This window comes from Pongo abelii, chromosome 1 (assembly GCF_028885655.2).
Source record: "Pongo abelii isolate AG06213 chromosome 1, NHGRI_mPonAbe1-v2.0_pri, whole genome shotgun sequence".
Lineage (NCBI taxonomy): Eukaryota > Metazoa > Chordata > Mammalia > Primates > Hominidae > Pongo > Pongo abelii.
Genome location: NC_071985.2, coordinates 204,579,377 through 204,598,109, shown reverse-complemented (window position 1 = coordinate 204,598,109; position 18,733 = coordinate 204,579,377). Strand labels below are relative to the sequence as shown.

General features: G+C 39.9%; 1 protein-coding gene across 50 annotated transcripts in view; it reads left to right on the top strand.

Annotated features, from left to right (window-relative positions):
- Window positions 1-18,733, top strand: part of EPB41 (erythrocyte membrane protein band 4.1) — a 232,664-nt gene that overhangs the window by 156,924 nt on the left and 57,007 nt on the right. For 10 of the 50 annotated variants that reach the window (XM_063713820.1, XM_063713793.1, XM_063713818.1 and 7 more), the window contains exons 12-14: window positions 8,333-8,541; window positions 13,981-14,037; window positions 15,820-15,882. In XM_063713820.1, the coding sequence (XP_063569890.1) occupies window positions 8,333-8,541; window positions 13,981-14,037; window positions 15,820-15,882 (329 nt within the window). Of the gene's footprint in view, window positions 1-8,332; window positions 8,542-13,980; window positions 14,038-14,202; window positions 14,245-15,819; window positions 15,883-18,733 lie in introns of all 50 variants that reach the window. The other 40 variants (XM_054538690.1, XM_054538593.1, XM_054538685.1 and 37 more) reach the window with 9 other exon arrangements.

Here is an 18,733-nt window from a genome sequence, read left to right as displayed (position 1 = left end):
TGTTGAAACCCTGTCTCTACTAAAAATACAAAAATATTAGCCAATTAGCTGGGCATGGTGGCATGTGCCTGAACTCCCAGCTACTCAGGACGCTGAGGCAGGAGAATCGCTTGACCCCAGGAGGCAGAAGTTGCAGTGAGCTGAGATCACGCCTGCACTCCAGCCTGGATGACAGAGTGAGACTCCGTCTCAAAAATAACAATAAAATAAAATAAAATATCATTATTTCCCTAATGCATTCCAATGTCACCTTTGTTATAAATCAGGTGACCATAAATTTGGGAGTTCATTTCTGGTCTCTCTAATCTCTTGTATTGATCTTTGTCTATCCTTGTGTCAATACCACACTATCTTAATTATTCTAGCTTTTATAAGTGTTTAAGTTCTCTAACAATATTCTCTAAGATTATCTTGGCTATTTTTAGCCCTTAGCATTATCTTATATATTGTAGAATCAGATTTTCTATTTCCACTAAAAAAGTCTTAATAGTTTTATTGGGATTTAGTTGATTATATGGATCAGTTTGGAGATAATTGGTATAATATTGAGTCTTCTGATTCACAAACATGCTATAACCCTCCTTTTGTTTGGGTTTCCTTTAATTCTCTCAGTAATGTTTAGTGATTTTTGGTGTAGGTAACTTGTGCATCTTTCATTAGATTTATTCTTACAGATTTGATGTCGTTTGCTATTTTACATTAATATTATTAGACAGGTTCTCACTCTGTCATCCAGGCTGGAGTGTGATGGAGCGATCACGAGTCACTGCAGCCTCGGTCTCCCAGGCCCAGGTGATCCTCCCACCTCAGCCTCCCAAGTAGCTAGGACTACAGGTGCATGCCACCATGCCCAGCTATTTTTTCTTTTTTTTTTTTTTTTTTAGAGACAGGGTCTTGCCATGTTGCCCAGGCTGGTCTCAAACTCCCAGGCTCAGGCAATCCTCCCACCTTGGCTCCCCAAAGTGCTAGGATTACAAGAGTGAGCCACCACACCCAGCCATCTTTTGCTATCTTAAATGGTATCTTTTGGTTTTTGGCTGGTTGCAGTGCCTCATGCCTATGATCCTAGAACTTTGGGAGGCCAAGGTGGGAGGATTGCTTGAGTCTGAGAGTTCAAGACCAGCTTGGGCAACATGGCAAGATGCTATGTCTAAAAAAAAAAGAAAAATTAGCTGAGCATGGTGGTGCACACCTGTGGTCCCAACTACATGGAAGGCTGAGCCAGGAGAATCACTTCAGCCTAGGAGGTTAAGGCTGCAGTGAGCTGTGTTTGTGCCACTGCACTGCAGCCTGGGTGACAGAGTGAGACCCTGTCTCTAAAATAAAATAAAACAAAATAAAATAAATGGCATTTTAAATTTTTTATTTTTTGTTCAATTGTTTTGGTACATAGAAATACAATTAATTTTTCTAGTTTGACCTTATACTCAGTAATCTTACTAAAAAATTTATTTATTTATTTATTTATTTTTGAGACGGAGTCTCACTCTGTCTCTCAGACTGGAGTGCAGTGGCACTATCTTGGCTCACTGCAACCTCTGCCTCCTGGGTTCACGTGATTCTCCTGCGTCCAGCTACCTCCTCAGTAGCTGGGATTACAGGTGCACGCCACCACCACGCCTGGCTAATTTTTTGTATTTTTAGTAGAGACGAGGTTTCACCCTGTTGGTCAGGCAGATCTCGAACTCCTGACCTCGTGATCCACCCACCTTGGCCTCCCAAAGTGCTGGGATTACAAGCGTGAGCCACCACGCCCAGCCCTAAAAAATTTATTATTAATTTTAATGGTTTATCTGTGGATTATTTAGGGTATACATTATTGTGTACTCGACATCAACTGAAAATAATGATTGTTATATTTCCTCCTTTCCCTCTCGCATTTTTAATTTCTTTAATTGCTTTGTTGCTGGCTAGAACATCTAATGTAATGCTGAATACAAGCGTTAATAACTGTCATCTTTCCCAATTTTAGGGCAAAAGCTTCAGTATTTCATCAAGCTTCCTTATATGGTATTTTCTTTATCATATAAGGAAGTTTTCATTCTAATTTCCTACACATTTTAATTGTGAATTAGTGTTACTTTTCTCAAATGCTTTTTATTTCATCAGTTGATATAATAAAATGATTTTTCTCCTTTTTATGTTAATGTGGTATATTATTTTTACTTTCAATTTTTAAACGACCTAAGAATTTTTGGAGTAAGTTCAAATTGGTCATAATACGCTTTTCTTTTTTATTGTTTTAGGATTTCTACAACTATTTTCATAAGAGAGATAGGCCTATAATTTTCCTTTTTTGTAATGTTGTGGTCAGGTTTTAGTTTCGAGTTTATGCTGGTCTCATAAAATAAATTGAGAAGAATTCCTTCTTTTTCTGTTCTCTGGAAAAGTTTGTTAAAGACTGTTGTCATTTCTTTGTTACTGTTTAGAAGAATTCGCCTATGAAGCCATATCTGGTCCTAGAGATCGCACTGTGGGAGATTCTTTACTTACAGATTCAGTGTCTTTATTAGATAAGGGACTATTAAAATGTTCTGGTTCTTGTTTCAATTTTGATAAATTGTGTTTCTTTTTTCTTTCTTTCTTTTTTTTTTTTGGAGAGAGAGTCTTAGCTCTCTCAGGCTAGAGTGCAGTAGTGCCATCATAGCTTGTTGTAGCTTTGACCTCCCAGGCCCAAACGATCCTCCCACCTCAGCGTCCTGAGTAGCTGGTACCACAAGCTCACGCTACCACACCTGGCTAATTTTTTTTTTTTTTTGTAGAGACAAGGTCTTACTGTGTTGCCCAGGCTGATCTTGAACACTTGGGCTCAAGCAATCCTCCCACCTTGGCCTCTCAGAGTGCTGGGATTATAGGTGTGAGTCATCGCACCTGGCCTAGTTGTGTTTTTCTAGGAAATGTGCATTTTATCTAAATTTCCAAATATATTTACATAAAGCTGGGTATCTTTTTAATATCTATAAGAACTATAGCAGGGTCCACTTTTGCATTCCTGATATTGGTAAGTTGTACCTTTTTGTTTCGAATAGCCTTGCTAGAGATATATTGATTTTATTAGTCTTTTCTTCTTTAAATTGTAAATTGACAATTTATGTATGTATGTATTTATTTATTTATTTTTGAGACAGAGTTTCACTCTTGTTGCCCAGGCTGGAATGCAATGGCGCGATCTCGGCTCACTGCAACTTCCGCCTCCCAAGTTCAAGCAATTCTCCCACCTCAGCCTCCCAAGTAGCTGGGATTACAGGCATGCGCCACCACGCCTGGCTAATTTTTGTATTTTTAGTAGAGATGAGGTTTCAACACGTTGGTCAGGCTGGTCTCTACCTCCTGACCTCAAGTGATCTGCCTGCTTCGGCCTCCCAAAGTTCTGGGATTATGGGCGTGAGCCACCGAGCCTGGCCGACAATTTATAATTTTATGTATTTATGGGGTACAAAGTAGTCTTCTTAATTTTTTCAAAGAACCAACTTTTGGTTTTGTTGTTTTTTTCCTATTATATATACTGTAACTCATGGCAGCTCATATCTTTATTATTTTCTTTTTTTTTTTTTTTGAGACGGAGTTTCACTCTTGTTGCCTAGGCTGGAGTAGTGCAATGGCACGATCTCGGCGTGCCGCAATCTCTGCCTCCCAGGTTCAAGCAATTCTCCTGCCTCAGCCTCCCAAGTAGCTGGGATTACAGACGTGCACCACCACGCCTGGCTAATTTTGTATTTTTAGTAGAGATGGGGTTTCTCCATGTTGAGGCTGGTCTCGAACTCCTGACCTCAGGTGATCCACCCGCCTCGGCGTCCCAAAGTGCTAGGATTACAGGCGTGAGCCACTGTGCCCGGCCTATTATTTTCTTTACACTTATTGAGCTGTTTTTTAAAAAATTTCTTGAACTAGATACTCATTAATATTCATTATTTCTTACAACTTAACCTTAGAATGTAAGTGACTTGCCTAAGGTCACATAGCTAGTTGGAAAGAATTAGAAGGGAATCCAGGACCATTCTCCTAGGCCCATGCTTTTTACTCTTCACCATGATGACTTCTTTTTTTTAGAAAGAGTAGAATAAAAGTTAATAGTCAATATTCGTTGAGCACTTAGTATGTTCCAGGCACTGTTCTAAGCATTTTGCATATCTTTTAAGTATCTGAAGTGCATATAAACTGAATAGGACAATTTTTTTTGTAGTTCTGTTTTTAAATGTCTTATTTTTCTCTTTGTGCTATAGTATAAAAACTGGAAATATGTCTGTGGAACTATTTTTCCCTCCTTTCCTAAGATACTTCTCTAAGTATCAAAGGTGTACCAGGGAAACTTTTACAAGAATTGCTTTATAAGGGGTCTTATTTTAATGATAAAAATGAGCATTCCCTTTCTTTTCTGTTATGTGTGGTGCTCAGAGCATCTGCTTCACCAGCTGGAGTACCAAAACTGGTTCAGATCCCAGTTTTATGATAGAGTAGTAAGTTGCAAGCATAGCTAATAATGGTGACAAAGATTATATTTTTCTTGCACTTTTTGCTTTTCAAACCATTTCTATGTATTCCTATTTAATACTAGCAACTTAGTCAATAAGAAAAAGCATTTAGGAATTACAGTTTTACTCATGAGGAAACTGGAGCACAAAAGAAAGGGCCACACAACCAGGTAGTTCATCCATTTGGTGAGTAGTGGTTACAGTGATTCTTGCCACGGGTGTACGTCCTTATCACCTTTGGAGCTTTAAAACAAAACACATGCCCAAGCCTCACTCTTGTATAGCTCATCTCACTAGAGTGGGCCTGAGCATCATCTGATTTTTTTGTTTTTCAAGATCTACAAATGATTTATGTGGTCCTCTGATAAAAGAACCACCCTACTGCATACTAGCAGAAATTGTGCTAGTAAATAACAGCTAGAAGTAGAAGTTGTTTGCCTTTACTCAGTCTGATGGTTTGAATTTTATTCTTTACTGCTCTAGTATATAACTATCTAAGTTTCTGTTGTCAGCTAAGAGCAATATAGTATTGAAATTAGTGGGTCACCATCAGCATTTTTCTTTATGTAGACCCTCAGATATGGGAGATACTGGATTTTTAAAGTTATGTGTTGTCTATATATGCACCAAAATATTGTAAATATTAATAGCTGAATTAATAAAACTGAAGACCCACACATCTTAAAAAGCAATCCCTACCCCCAACACTGTGAATATACTAAAAAGCATTGAATTACATATTTTAAATGAGTGAACTGTATGGTATGTGAATTATATCTCAAAAAAAGCTGTTAAAAAAAGCCATGATCACTACCATGATATTATAGAGTTAATATCTTCCATATTTTACAGATGATTAAACTAAAGTTTGTAGGATTAAGCTCCATGCCTTAGGACACACTACTACATGTGACTGAATGTGGGCCTAAGATTCGTGATTTGGCTTTTGCCTCTATTCCATGCAGCCTTTCACAGCCAGGGCTTTTTATTGTAATGTTATTATTTTTCCAATCTGTGAACTCTGTTTCTGTCAGTTTCCACACTAATACCTTCTTTTCCACATACAGTACAGATTGCCAAGGCTAGGAATGCTGAAGACATAAATCATTTGGCTCTGCAATATTAGTACTGGATTGAAACCAAAGACAAGTGGCAAAATAACACATGGTGAAAGCATGGGCTAAGTTTCTATGATGCCAGGCATAGTTGAATTAATTCTTTGAGAGGAGGTGTGAATACACATGTATAATGATAGTTAAACACAACTGTGAGCAAAATATTTTGTCACATTCCCCTGTGTTGTCAGGTTTGGTCTGCCATCTGCCATTCTTGCAGTGACTGCTTAAAGTGCTTAAAGCACCCATTAGTAGTAGCTCTGTGCTAATCCAGAGTTATTACTACTAACCCAGTAGTAGCAATCTGTGCAAGAGGCCACAGATTTTTCATGGAAAGATAAAGGAGATCCTTTTTTTTTTTTTGAGACAGAGTCTCGCTCTGTTGCCCAGGCTAGAGTGCAGTGGTACGATCTCGGCTCACTGCAAGCTCCATCTCCTGGGTTCACGCCATTCTCCCACCTCAGCCTCCCAAGTAACTGGGACTACAGACGCCCACCACCACGCCCAGCTAATTTTTTGTATTTTTTAGTAGAGACGGGTTTCACTGTGTTAGCCAGGATGGTCTCAATCTCCTGACCTCGTGATCCACCCACCTTGGCCTCCCAAAGTGCTGGGATTACAGGCGTGAGCCACCACGCCTGGCCGATAAAGGGGATTCTTGAATTTCTGCTGTTTTTCCTATATATCCTCTAAGGAATTAGTTCTTTCATTGAAAATTACGACAGGGCAATGAGCATTTCTTTCTTTTTCTTTTTCTTTTTTTTTTTGAGACAGAGTCTGGCTCTGTTGCCCAGGCTGGAGTGCAGTGGCATGATCTCAGCTCACTGCAACCTCTGCCTCTCGGGTTCAAGCGATTCTCCTGCCTCAGCCTCCTGAGTAACTATGACTACAGGCGCCCACCGCCACACTTGGCTAATTTTTGTATTTTTAGTAGAGACGACGTTTCACCATGTTGACCAGGCTGGTCTCGAACTCCCGACCTCAGGTGATCCTCCCACCTTGGCCTCCCAAAGTGCGGGGATTACAGGTGTGAGCCACCGTGCCTGGCCAAGCATTTCTTTGTTAATATTGTTGTATGAAGTAGTTGGGAATTTAAAGTTTTTATCTGTTCAGATTCATGGAATTCCTTTATCTGATCCTTACAGTTTACAAATCTACAACTTTCAGGATGAATTATGTTCAGTTATAGTCAGTTTAAGAATGCAGGAAAGTATATAATAAAAATCATTGATTTCCATGCAAATTGATTAAAATATAAGAGTCTTGGCCGGGAGCGGTGGCTCACGCCTGTAATCCCAGGACTTTGAGAGGCCAAGGCAGGCAGATCACTTGAGGTCAGGAGTTCGAGACCAGCCTGGCCAACATAGTGAAACCCCATCTCTACTGAAGATACAAAAAATTAGCCAGGCATGATGGCACGTGCCTGTGGTCCCAGCTACTGGGGAGGCTGAGGCAGGAGAATCACTTAAACCTGAGAGGCGGAGATTGCAGTGAGCCGAGATCATGCCATTGCACTCCAGCCTAGGCGACAGGGTGAGACTCCATCTTTAAAAAAAAAAAAAGTCTCAGTACAAAAGAGGATAGCAATATGTTATCAGAAATACTAAATCATGCAGAAAAACACTTTCATTCCTAGATACTGTCAGATAAGTGAAGTTTTATTACAAAGTGTAAATGTTTTATATCCCTGAAAGAATGAACATAAAAACCATAAAAAGAGTATGAGTGATTGTTTTGAAGTAAGCTGTCTAAAACTTAGATACCAAATATTCCAAAACAACAATTGGCTCTTTGAAAAGATCAAGATTTTATCATAAGTCTGTATAGTTTATTCTCTCTAAAACAGTCTATACAACTTTTCCCCTAAATTAAGCTTTCTCAACCTCAGTAACTTCAGCCTCTACGCACTGGATGCCAGTACCTCCTCTCTCTCCCCTCCTCTGTTACAACAACAAAAATGTCTCTAGACATTGCCAAATATTCTCTGGGGACAATTTACTCCAGTTGAGAACCACTGCCCTAAATATATTAGAGAATAAGAGCTGTAATACAAATTGGTGAGGCTGAGAGATAGTAGGACAGAACTCAAAAGATATTTTTGTTTAGGTTTGAGGCCTGACAGTCAAAGATTTTGAATTTGTGTTATTTTAATCAAATGATATTATTATTAAAAGGGAGAGCATCTGGTTCAAATATTTGTCCTTACAAGCATCAGAAAGTAGTTCATGTCTTACCAGAAGAGCCATTTATCAAGTTATTTTGTAATCATTCCAGGGGGGCTTACAGAAGAAATCAGACTTAATTCTTTTTTCTTACAATATATTTTTAGTTTCCTGAAATAACCTAAAAATGAACACATCTTTATTTTTAAAAGGCCTCATGGCCTTTTAGTTAACCCTTTTTTTCCTGCCATAGACAACATTGCAGGTTTTTGAAACTAAAATTACAGCATAAATGGATTTTCTATTTCGTTTCTTTGATCTTGTCTCCCCTGAATTCAGCATTCATGGAACATGATCATTAACACATTTTAGCCTTTCTACTGAGGGTACATTTAACTTTCTTGTTGCTATCAGTTCCCTGGCAGAGCACTAATGATTTATTTTTTATCCTCTGTGTGATAGCCCACTACACACTCTAACATTCGTATGTATCCTGGATTCACAATTATTTTGCCTGGTGACTTTGAAATAATACAGTAGCTCTGGCCTTTACTTATGCTTCCCTTTTCCCTTTCTCACATAGCAGCAGCTGTCGATTCAGCAGACCGAAGTCCTCGGCCCACTTCTGCACCCGCCATTGCTCAGGGTCAGGTTGCAGAAGGTGGCGTCCTAGATGCCTCTGCTAAGAAAACAGTGGTCCCTAAAGCACAGAAGGAAACAGTGAAGGCTGAAGTGAAAAAGGAAGACGAGCCACCTGAGCAAGCTGAGCCAGAGCCCACAGAAGCATGGAAGGTATGTCATCAGTCCAAATACCTAGCTAACTCACTTTGTGATTTAGAGGCCTTAACTTTTTGACCAGGAACGTTTTCAAAGCAATTGCTTATTCTCATAGACTCAACAAAGTTATTCCTCATTATTTCTAAATGAAGATGTCTCCTATGAACCTGTAAAATATTTTCATAGAGTTATGTCAGTAAGACTGTAAGCTATCTCAGAAGTTATAAGGTGACCCACTCCTTGACCCAACTATTATTTTTATTTATTTATTTATTTATTTATTTGAGATGGAGTCTCGCTCTGTCACCCAGGCTGGAGTGCAGTGGTGCAATCTTGGCTCACTGCAAACTCCGCCTCCTGGGTTCACGCCATTCTCCTGCCTCAGCCTCCCGATTAGCCGGGACTACAGGCGCCCGCCACCACGCCCGGCTAATTTTTTGTATTTTTAGTAGAGACGGGGTTTCACCGTGTTAGCCAGGATGGTCTTGATCTCCTGACCTTGTGATCCGCCTGCTTCGGCCTCCCAAAGTGCTGGGATTACAGGCGTGAGCCACCGCGCCTGGCCCCAACTATTATTTTTTTTTAATGATCTTATAAAACACATCAGTATGATTGATCCTCTGCTTTTTAAAATAATTTTTACTCATCTGGAAGGAATCTCCACATTGCTTTTTAAGACTAAGCTCTGCTATTGTGATTAAAATAGAATTTTATTTTCTAAGATGGATGTATGCACATTTCCAAAGAACTAGTATTACATAAAGCGCATCTATGTGGTTGCTCAAATCTTAAGTACCTTCACAAAAAGGAGAAGATTCATTATGTAGGAGAGGTTGTACTGCTGAGTTGCCTATGGTTCTGAGTTAATTGTACCCACAGTCACTGCACTGTGTTGAAAAATCACCAATTTAATTAGCAGATTTCCTAGACAGTGACTAGACTGACCTTTTATATGTTAAGCTTTGTAAACACATTTAAGCAGTGATGGAATCGAAGTGCTAGCTCAGATTTATTGAAATAAATATAGGTCTTACTGTTGGCAACAGGAATTATGAGAAGCAGTCTTCATAAGAAGAATTACATTTTTATATGTCTGTTAAGAAATTTAAAAAAAATTTTTTTTAACTGCATAAGATCTTAGTAAGTGTTCTCGCTTTGGCAGATGGATTAACCTTGTTCTTTTGGAGCCAGATCAATATCTAGTTTATCTCTAGAGCAGTGGACAGTCTTAACTATGTTTTGATTATATTTTAAAAAAAAAACAAACTGTTAGGCCAGGTGTGGAGGCTCTCACCTGTAATCCTAGCAGTTTGGGAGAGCGAGGTGGGCGGATCCCTTGAGCCCAGGAGTTCAAGACCAGCTTTGGCAAAATGGTGAAACCCCATGTCTACAAAAAATAAAAAAACTAGTTGGGTATGGTGATGCACATCTGTAGTCCCAGCTCCTTGCGGGGGCTGAGACAGAAGGATAGCTTGAACCTGAGAGGTTGAGGAGGCTTCAGTGAGCCGAGATCGCCCACTGCACTTCAGCCTGGGTGACAAAGTGAGACCCTGTCTCAAATAGTGAAGCCCCATCTTTACTAAAAATGCAAAAATTAGCTGGGTGTGGTGGCAGGTGCCTGTAATCCCAGCTACTGGGGAGGTTAAGGCAGGAGAGTTGCCTGAACCTGGGAGGCAGAGGTTGCAGTGAGCCCGGATCACACCACTGCACTCTCTAGCCTGAGTGACAGAGCAAGACTCCGTCTCAAAAAATAATAATAATAAATAAACTGTTAAATGTGACATACAGTTTTACTGCCCATTTGGTACTACCTTGAGTCCAGAGAGAAAAACAGATTGAGTGAATGGTAGGTGTTTACATTTTTGTACCTAGCCAAATGTTTATGACATTGGTCATCAGGTTCATGTCAACAATGCCTGTTTAATGTTAGACTACCTCCTCAGTTCTTAATGTTAGAATATCTCACCAGGCACTTTTGACTATCCCTCTATTTGTTATACTAACTAAAAAGTGTTGGATTACTGGAATTGTCAGGGGAATCTTCCTAGTGGCTAAGATTCCTCTGGCTTTCTGCTGACTCACTTTTTCTCCTTTTTGCCTATGACACAGACATAAATATCTTCAACAATAGGCTCCCTTTGCTCTTGGGAACTTGGCAGAGTGAACAGATCACTACCTGGTATATGCTTTCCATTTTAAGTGCCAATAGGGGGTCTTTGTTGCCAATTAATTCTACATAAATATATGATTCGAGATACTTGTGTTGAAATGAGACTGAAGGCCACCTCTGATAACTTATTGTAATAGTGGTGGCAGAATTAAGGGTGACTCTGAACTGATTTTATATGTAGCAGTTAGAAAATAACTATGGCGGCAGGCACGGTGGCTCATGCCCGTAATCCCAGCAATTTGGGAGGCCAAGACGGGTGGATCACAGCCTGGCCAACATGGCAAAACCCCGTCTCTACTAAAAATACAAAAATTAGCTGGGCCTGCTGGCAGACACCTGTAATCCCAGCTGTTTGGGAGGCTGAGGCAGGAGAATCACTTGAACCTGGGAGGCAGAGGTTGCAGTGAGCCGAGATTGTGCCACTGCACGCCACGCCAGCCTGGGCAACAGAGCAAGACTCTGTCTCAAAAAAAAAAAAAAAAAAAAAAAAGAGGGCCGGGCACGGTGGCTCACGCCTGTAATCCCATCCCAGCACTTTGGGAGGCCGAGGCAGGCGGATCACAAGGTCAGGAGATTGAGACCATCCTGGCCAACATGGTGAAACCCCGTCCCTACTAAATACAAAAATTAGCTGGGCGTCGTGGCAGGCGCCTGTAGTCCCAGCTACTCGGGAGGCCGAGGCAGGAGAATGGCGTGAACCCGGGAGGCGGAGCTTGCAGTGAGCCGAGATCGCGCCACTGCACTCCAGCCTGGGTGACAGAACGAGACTCCATCTCAAAAAAAAACTATGGCATTTACTTGAAGCCGTATTTATTATATAAAGCAATAGTAGTGATAAAGTAGCCTTGTAACTGTAAATTTCATTATCTGACATTAGTTTCGTGCCAGATAGAGATAGCTTTTTGTTGTCATTTTAACGAGATATATTCTGCAAGTATGCTGGTAGGTACTGTCTCCCCCATGTATATTATCTCATTTAATCTTCTGTGTAGGGGCATACACAGAACTACTGTTGCTACTTGGCCTCAATTCTTTTTTTTGAGACGGAGGCTTGCTGTGTCACCCAGGCTGGAGTGCAATGGTGTGATCTCAGCTCACTGCAACCTCCGCCTCTTGGGTTCAAGTGATTCTCCTGCCTCAGCCTCCTGAGTAGCTGGGATTACAGATGCCTGCCACCATGCCCAGCTAATTTTTGTATTTTTGGTAGAGACGGTTTCACCATGTTGGCCAGGATTGTCTCGAACTCCTGACCTCAGGTGATCCGCCCACCTCGGCCTCCCAAAGTGCTGGGATTACAGGCGTGAGCCACCGCACCCAGCTGGCCTCAATTCTTTTTTTTTTTTTTTAATTAATTAATTTATTTATTTATTATTATTATACTTTAGGTTTTAGGGTACATGTGCGCAATGTGCAGGTTAGTTACATATGTATACATGTGCCATGCTGGTGCGCTGCACCCACTAACTCGTCATCTAGCATTAGGTATATCTCCCAATGCTATCCCTCCCCACTCCCCCCACCTCAGGTTGGCCTCAATTCTTAAACTGAAGTAGAGGCTCTCAGTTTTCTGCTATTGGATTAATGAAGATCCAAAGCAAAAAGAAGTCATTATTCATTTGAACAAGGAATTTAAGCTTTGTAAAATAATTTAACGGTATTGTTTGCTAAATGTACAATTCTGGGAAGACATCATCTCCATTTTATCCATAAGAAGTTTAAGCTCTGAGGGGTAAAAAAACTTGTTAATGACCACACAGCAAGTATGCTGGGACTCAAAGTAGAAATGACCCAAAACCAGCCAGGCGCAGTGGCTCACGCCTGTAATCCCAGCACTTTGGGAGGCTGAGGCGGGTGGATCACAAGGTCAGGAGATCGAGACCATCCTGGCTAACACGGTGAAACCCCGTCTCTACTAAAAATACAAAAAATTAGCCAGGCATGGTGGCGGGCGCCTGTAGTCCCAGCTACTTGGGAGGCTGAGGCAAGAGAATGGTGTGAACCCGGGAGGCGGAGCTTGCAGTGAGCCGAGATCGCGCCTGCACTCCAGCCTGGGTGACAGAGCGAGACTCTGTCTCAAAAAAAAAAAAAAAGAAAGAAATAACCCCAAACCGTTAATTACCCCTGGTAGTTAAAGTGCTGTAATGGGGTGTGCTTAACTTAACACTTGACGGTGTCACTAATTTTGGTGCTCTCTTAGGTGTTTTAGACTCAGTCTAGGGAAAATAGCACAATGACATTATACTCCAAAGTAATGCCGCTTAGTGTGATTAAAAAGAATATCAACACCACAGATTGATGAGGTTCTGTAAAGAACTTAATGATACAAAGTGATTTAGCCCTTAGTAAAAATAATCAATTTTTTAATTTAAAATATCCAATGCTTTGGGCGTTGCTCACTCTATTATGCTCCCTCTTAATAGTCTGTTGTTTTTTTTTAATAATTACTCCATTTTCTATGTATAAAATGACGTTACTAAAGGTATTTCAAAGCTAGGCAGGAGACCTTAGCTATTCACTTTCTGCTATTAATGTCAAGGATGAGTCTTGCCCTTCTACCAAACACATAGGCTCCACCTCCCTAGAGGAGATTGCAGTGTGTTGAATGTTGCAGCTGAATCCTGCATGTGCTTGTTTATAAGCCAGCCCTGGGAGTAATTTCATGTGTCAGTTACAATTTAAATTGGGTTTATTGTAATGTTTTGTTGTGTAATAAACTGAAGAATGAAGTGCCTCTTTAAGTATATTGTTCAACTAACAAAATCCTTTGTGTTTACCAGTTTGGTGTCATATGTGGTTTATTACATGTGTGCTTTAACTAAAGATTTTCTTTTTCTTCTTGTCATATATGTCATATGTTGATAACTTCATATGTAAATTTGTTTTTAAATGTTATTTAAAGTACTTCCAGATCAGTTTTTAAAGGCAAAACAAAAACATGGGCTATTGCATTAAATAAGCCTAAATTATTCTTTTTAGTGGGTACTTTTTTATAAATAAGTATAAAAATATATTTTCTTCATCAATAGAATACTTACCTTAATTTTCTTTTTTGATAATTTGGATATCCATATTACCTTTTCAGCCTTGAAAATGTGATGGTAAACACAGATGACTTTTGGGAGTAATATCCTTCCCTGTAACACCCTCCATAAGACTGCATCATGATGATTACATATCAGCGTATTTCACAACCAGCTTAAAGATGCAGCTTATTTGGAAACAACACTATTCATAGAAACCTACTAACCTAAAATGTTTTTACTACTTTTATTTCTTAAATGTAGGTGGAAAAAACCCACATCGAGGTGACAGTACCCACCTCAAATGGTGACCAAACACAGGTTTGTGCCAATAGGCCACTTGTTCCTCTTTCCCTCCACCCTGTCAGTTTTTTTCTTCTCCCTTACTCCCTTTTCCTTAAAAAAATTATAAAATGAAGGTTCAAACAAACTTCAGTGAGCAACATTTTATCATTTTTCTTTCTTTTTTAAATTATGGCAAAACAGAAGCTTGCAGAAAAAACTGAAGATCTGATAAGAATGAGGAAGGTTAGCCATTTTTCACTTTCACAAAACTACATTGCCATTTCACCCATGCTGACTTACAGTGCATTAAAAAGACAGTGATCCATTCTTTTCATTGATTTCTTTTAATCAGGAGTTGTTAATACTTTCAAATAACGGATATGGGCCAGGCGCATTGGCTCACGCCTATAATCCCAGCACCTTGGGAGGCCGAGGCAGGAGGATCACTTGCGGTCAGGAGTTTGAGACCAGCCTGGCCAACATGGTGAAACCACGTCTCTACTAAAAATACAAAAATTAGCCAGGCGTGTTGGTGCACGCCTTTAATCCCAGCTACTTGGGAGGCTGAGGCATGAGAATCACTTGAACCTGGGAGGTGGAGGTTGCAGTGAGCTGAGATCGTGCCACCATGCTCCAGCCCTGGGTGACAGATATACACATATATTTACATAAACTGAAGAAACCATAATCCTGTACTATATGTTGAAAAGTTTCCGTAAACTTTTCAGTAGCAAAATATCTTTTTAAGCAAAATGAATTAATCAGTGAGAGTCAAACCTATCTTTTATATTTAAAAATGTATAAGAACTCTTTCACAATGACATCATATTCTTGGAATAATTGATAATATTTTATATACATTTATCATAAAATGAAAACCATCATAGCTGGCTGTGATGGCTCACACCAGTAATCCCAGCACTTCGGGAGGTCGAGGCAAGAGGATCCCTTGAGCCCAGGAGTTCAAGACCAGCCTGGGCAACATAGGGAGACCCCATCTCTTCAAAAAATAAAAATAAATTAGCCAGGCATGGTGATACACTTCTGTAGTCCCAGCTACTTGGGAGGCTGAGGCAGGAGAATCACTTGAGTCCAGGAGGTTAAGGCTGCAGTGAGCCACAGCTGCACCACTACATTCCAGCCTAGGTGACAGAGTAAGACCCTGTCTCCAAAAAAACACCCACTGTAGCAGCAACTCCCAGTACTGTGTACAACCGACTTCTGTGTGCCTCATTCTTTTCATCTATAGAGTGGGATGAATCAGTTTGAATCAGTTAACTGAATATATTTATTGGCTGATCATGTATAAAATGATAATCTTTCTTAGATCTTTTTTATAAAAGAGATCTAATCTTTTATTAGATTTTATAATTAGAGATCTACATACTGCAGTGCCACTAAGTATAAAATACATCCCAAAAACTAAATAATGTTTTTAAAGCATTTCTTCACTCCATGATACATGGAGTTTCAGCGTTTTTTAGTCATATGTTTTAAGGTAACCCTCGAACAGTTCAGTTTCAAAAATGAAGATAAAACAGCTTGTTACATAAGAAGCCAATGAAGCCAGGAGCACTGTCTATTTAAATAACATCATCACATTCTTTCATCATTCATGAAAAAGGTCATCATTTTCTTGTGGTAATCATGTTCTCTCTGTGTCCTTGTGGCTCTCTGACCATTTCATGTTGGCATATGCTGCGCTGTGGACATTTAATTTTAAATATTTTTTGGTTTGCCAATTTTCAGTTTTTTCCTGCAAGAACAACATTTTAATTTTTTATGCTTTTCTGTTTTTCCCCCCTTTCATTTTCACAGAAAAAGAGAGAAAGACTAGATGGTGAAAACATTTATATCAGACATAGCAATTTAATGTTGGAGGTTTGTATGAACTTGAAGCTTATTTCAGTTGGTTGCCTGGAACCTTCTGCATTCTTTGCTGATCCCCTTTTCTTCATTCTATGCTGCATTTGGTTTTGCATGCAATTGCATGAAGGAACTTTAGGTTTAAAATGCTTTTGCATGTTGGTGAACATGAAGATATGCAAACATCTCGCCTTCTGATTCTTTTTAGTTTCTATCTGTCATACTTACCTGGAAAAATATATGATTGGGACTACCTCTACCTCTCATAGTTCCATTGTTTTACCCACCTTTAGAAAGTTCTACACCATTGCTAAAAGTTCCTTTAATTTTCCAAGAGTGTAAACTTCCATATGTCCCAGGATGCAAATTTGCACTATTCTTTCATTCTCTGAATTAAGAGAGTGTGAAAAAGAAGGGAATTCAAAGTGGACTTAAAATATTGGAGATAATAGAAAAATGACAGAAGAACTGTCGGGAGGGGGAAAAAGTAAGATATAAGAAGGAAAGAGGGGAGCCTAGCATTTAATGAGTAGTTACTATAAGATGGTTTAATCATAAAAACAGGCCTGTGGGTATGGGATTGTTATTTTAAAGATGAGAAAATTGAACTTCAAAGAGATTAAGCAATTTCCCTATAGTCCCAGAACTGGAAAGCCAAGATGTGAGTTAGGATCTATCCAACTCTATTAAACTACACTGTTTTGCACTCAGAAATAGCAACATGCTGTCTGCTATAGGACTTGTAAGATTATTTTCCCATTATATTCAACATAGGTCATATATATATATATAATTTTTATTTTCTTTTTATTTTTTTTGAGACAGAGTCTCGCTCTGTCGCCCAGGCTAGAGTGCAGTGGCGCGATCTCAGCTCACTGCAAGCTCCGCCTCCCGGGCTCACGCCATTCTCCTGCCTCAGCTTCCCAAGTAGCTGGGACTACAGGTGCCCGCCACCATGTCCGGCTAATTTTTTGTATTTTTAGTAGAGACGGGGTTTCACCATGTTAGCCAGGATGGTCTGGATCTCCTGACCTCATGATCTGCCCGCCTTGGCCTCCCAAAGTGCTGAGATTACAGGTGTGAGCCACTGCTCCCGGCCTTTGTTTTTGTTTTGTTTTATTTTGTTTTTTGAGGCAGGTCTCACAGTGTTACCCAGGCTGGAGTGCAGTGGCTCAATCACTGCTTACTGCACTCTCAGCCTCCTGGGCTCAAGCAATCCTCCCATCTCAATCTCCTGAGTAGCTGGGGGCTAGGGGTGCACGCCACAATGCCCAGCTAATTTTTAAATTTTTGGTAGAGACAGGATCTCAGTATGTTGCCCAGGTTGGTCTTAAACTCCTGGACTCAAGTGATCCTTCTGCCTTAGCCTCCCAAAGTACTGGGGTTACAGGCATGAGCCACTGGACCCAGCCTCAACTTTAAAAACTAGATAGACCTCTGGCTTAATATATAGCCTCTAATAATTATTTAAACCTCATCTTATTCCTTGTCAATACTTGTATTTTGAGTACTTGTTAAGTATAAAATCTCTGAGAAAAAATATGCCCAGCCTTCATTAAACATGTATTGTGTGGTGGGTGCAATACCAAGTGCTTTACATATATTTGTCTCATTTAACATGAAGTTTTTTGAGGCTGGACCCTCAGATATTTCAAACTTGGCAACTAGATCTCTTTGTTTTAGCCCATATCTGAAACTAGACCTGAGTAGTTCCGTCTTCAGAGACTAGGAAGAATAGTGAAGGTCAGTTGATTTCCTTTATTTGGCAGTGTAACATCTTGAAATTCTAAACATGCATGTTTCCTGACTAGTTCATCTTCAGTGCTTCCTCTTAACTGGAACCTGCAGTACCAATCATATATTTGTCATTTGTTCCATGAGGTGTGTTATGGCTTCTGAGACTCACAAAGTCCCTGTGTGTGGTGTGTTTTTCCCTCAGCATTTCATTGACAGCCATGAGAGGGGATTTCTAAATAAGTGTGTTTGAAAATTAAAACCACTAACTGCCTTTTGAGAACATTTTATATTTAATGAAGTGTTTTGTTTGATTGCTGTTAAAATTATGAAGTGATAGTCATCAAAAAGTGTCTAACCTGAACACAGCCAAAGTAATTTGGCCATCATTCTTTAGAAGTTTTTTCCCCTGTAAGGAAGTTCTCTCAAGTTATCTGTCACTCCAGCAGGTTTTTTTTTTTTTTTTTTTAAGCATCCCTCCTCCCCCTTCTCCTCCCCCGCCCCCACTAATGCTTTGTTCTGGCACAAATAAGGTCGAGTTCATTTTTAGATCTACCACCTCCTCCTCCATCTCCCAGAGAGAACCTGTAGCAAGTTGTCTATGACAAATTCTATTTGGAACAGTCCCTTTGAGATCTTAATTTTACTCTATGCCCCCACAGGTTTTCAACAAAGCCAGCTAAGAAGGATGGAGAAAGCTCCCTCAGAAGCTACTGGTTTTACCAAAACATTTATTTTCCCAGGTTCCAAGCCAATCTGAAGCTAGGCAAGAAGAGTAGCAAATTACAAGTCTCTTACATTAAGAGGTTAACTAAGAGAGTTATCATTTTACATAGCATCTCTTGCTCATTTTTGTTTTGCTCTATTCACACTTTTAACCCTCCCAAATGTATTAAGTTGTTCTTGGCCCAAACAGATTTTAATTTCCAGTTAGGAGCTGGGTCACAGGACCTTACATGTCTGGTGGGTCTGGTTGCTCAGTCCAACACTGGGTCTTTGAATGGGCTTGTTCATGCTTTTCTTTAGCTACTAGACATGCTTTTCTTGCTTTCAGCCAGAAGAAAAGTGCAAACTGTTGTTTCCCCATAGTGAAGTCCATATTCATAAAATATACTCACATTTCATCCCAGCA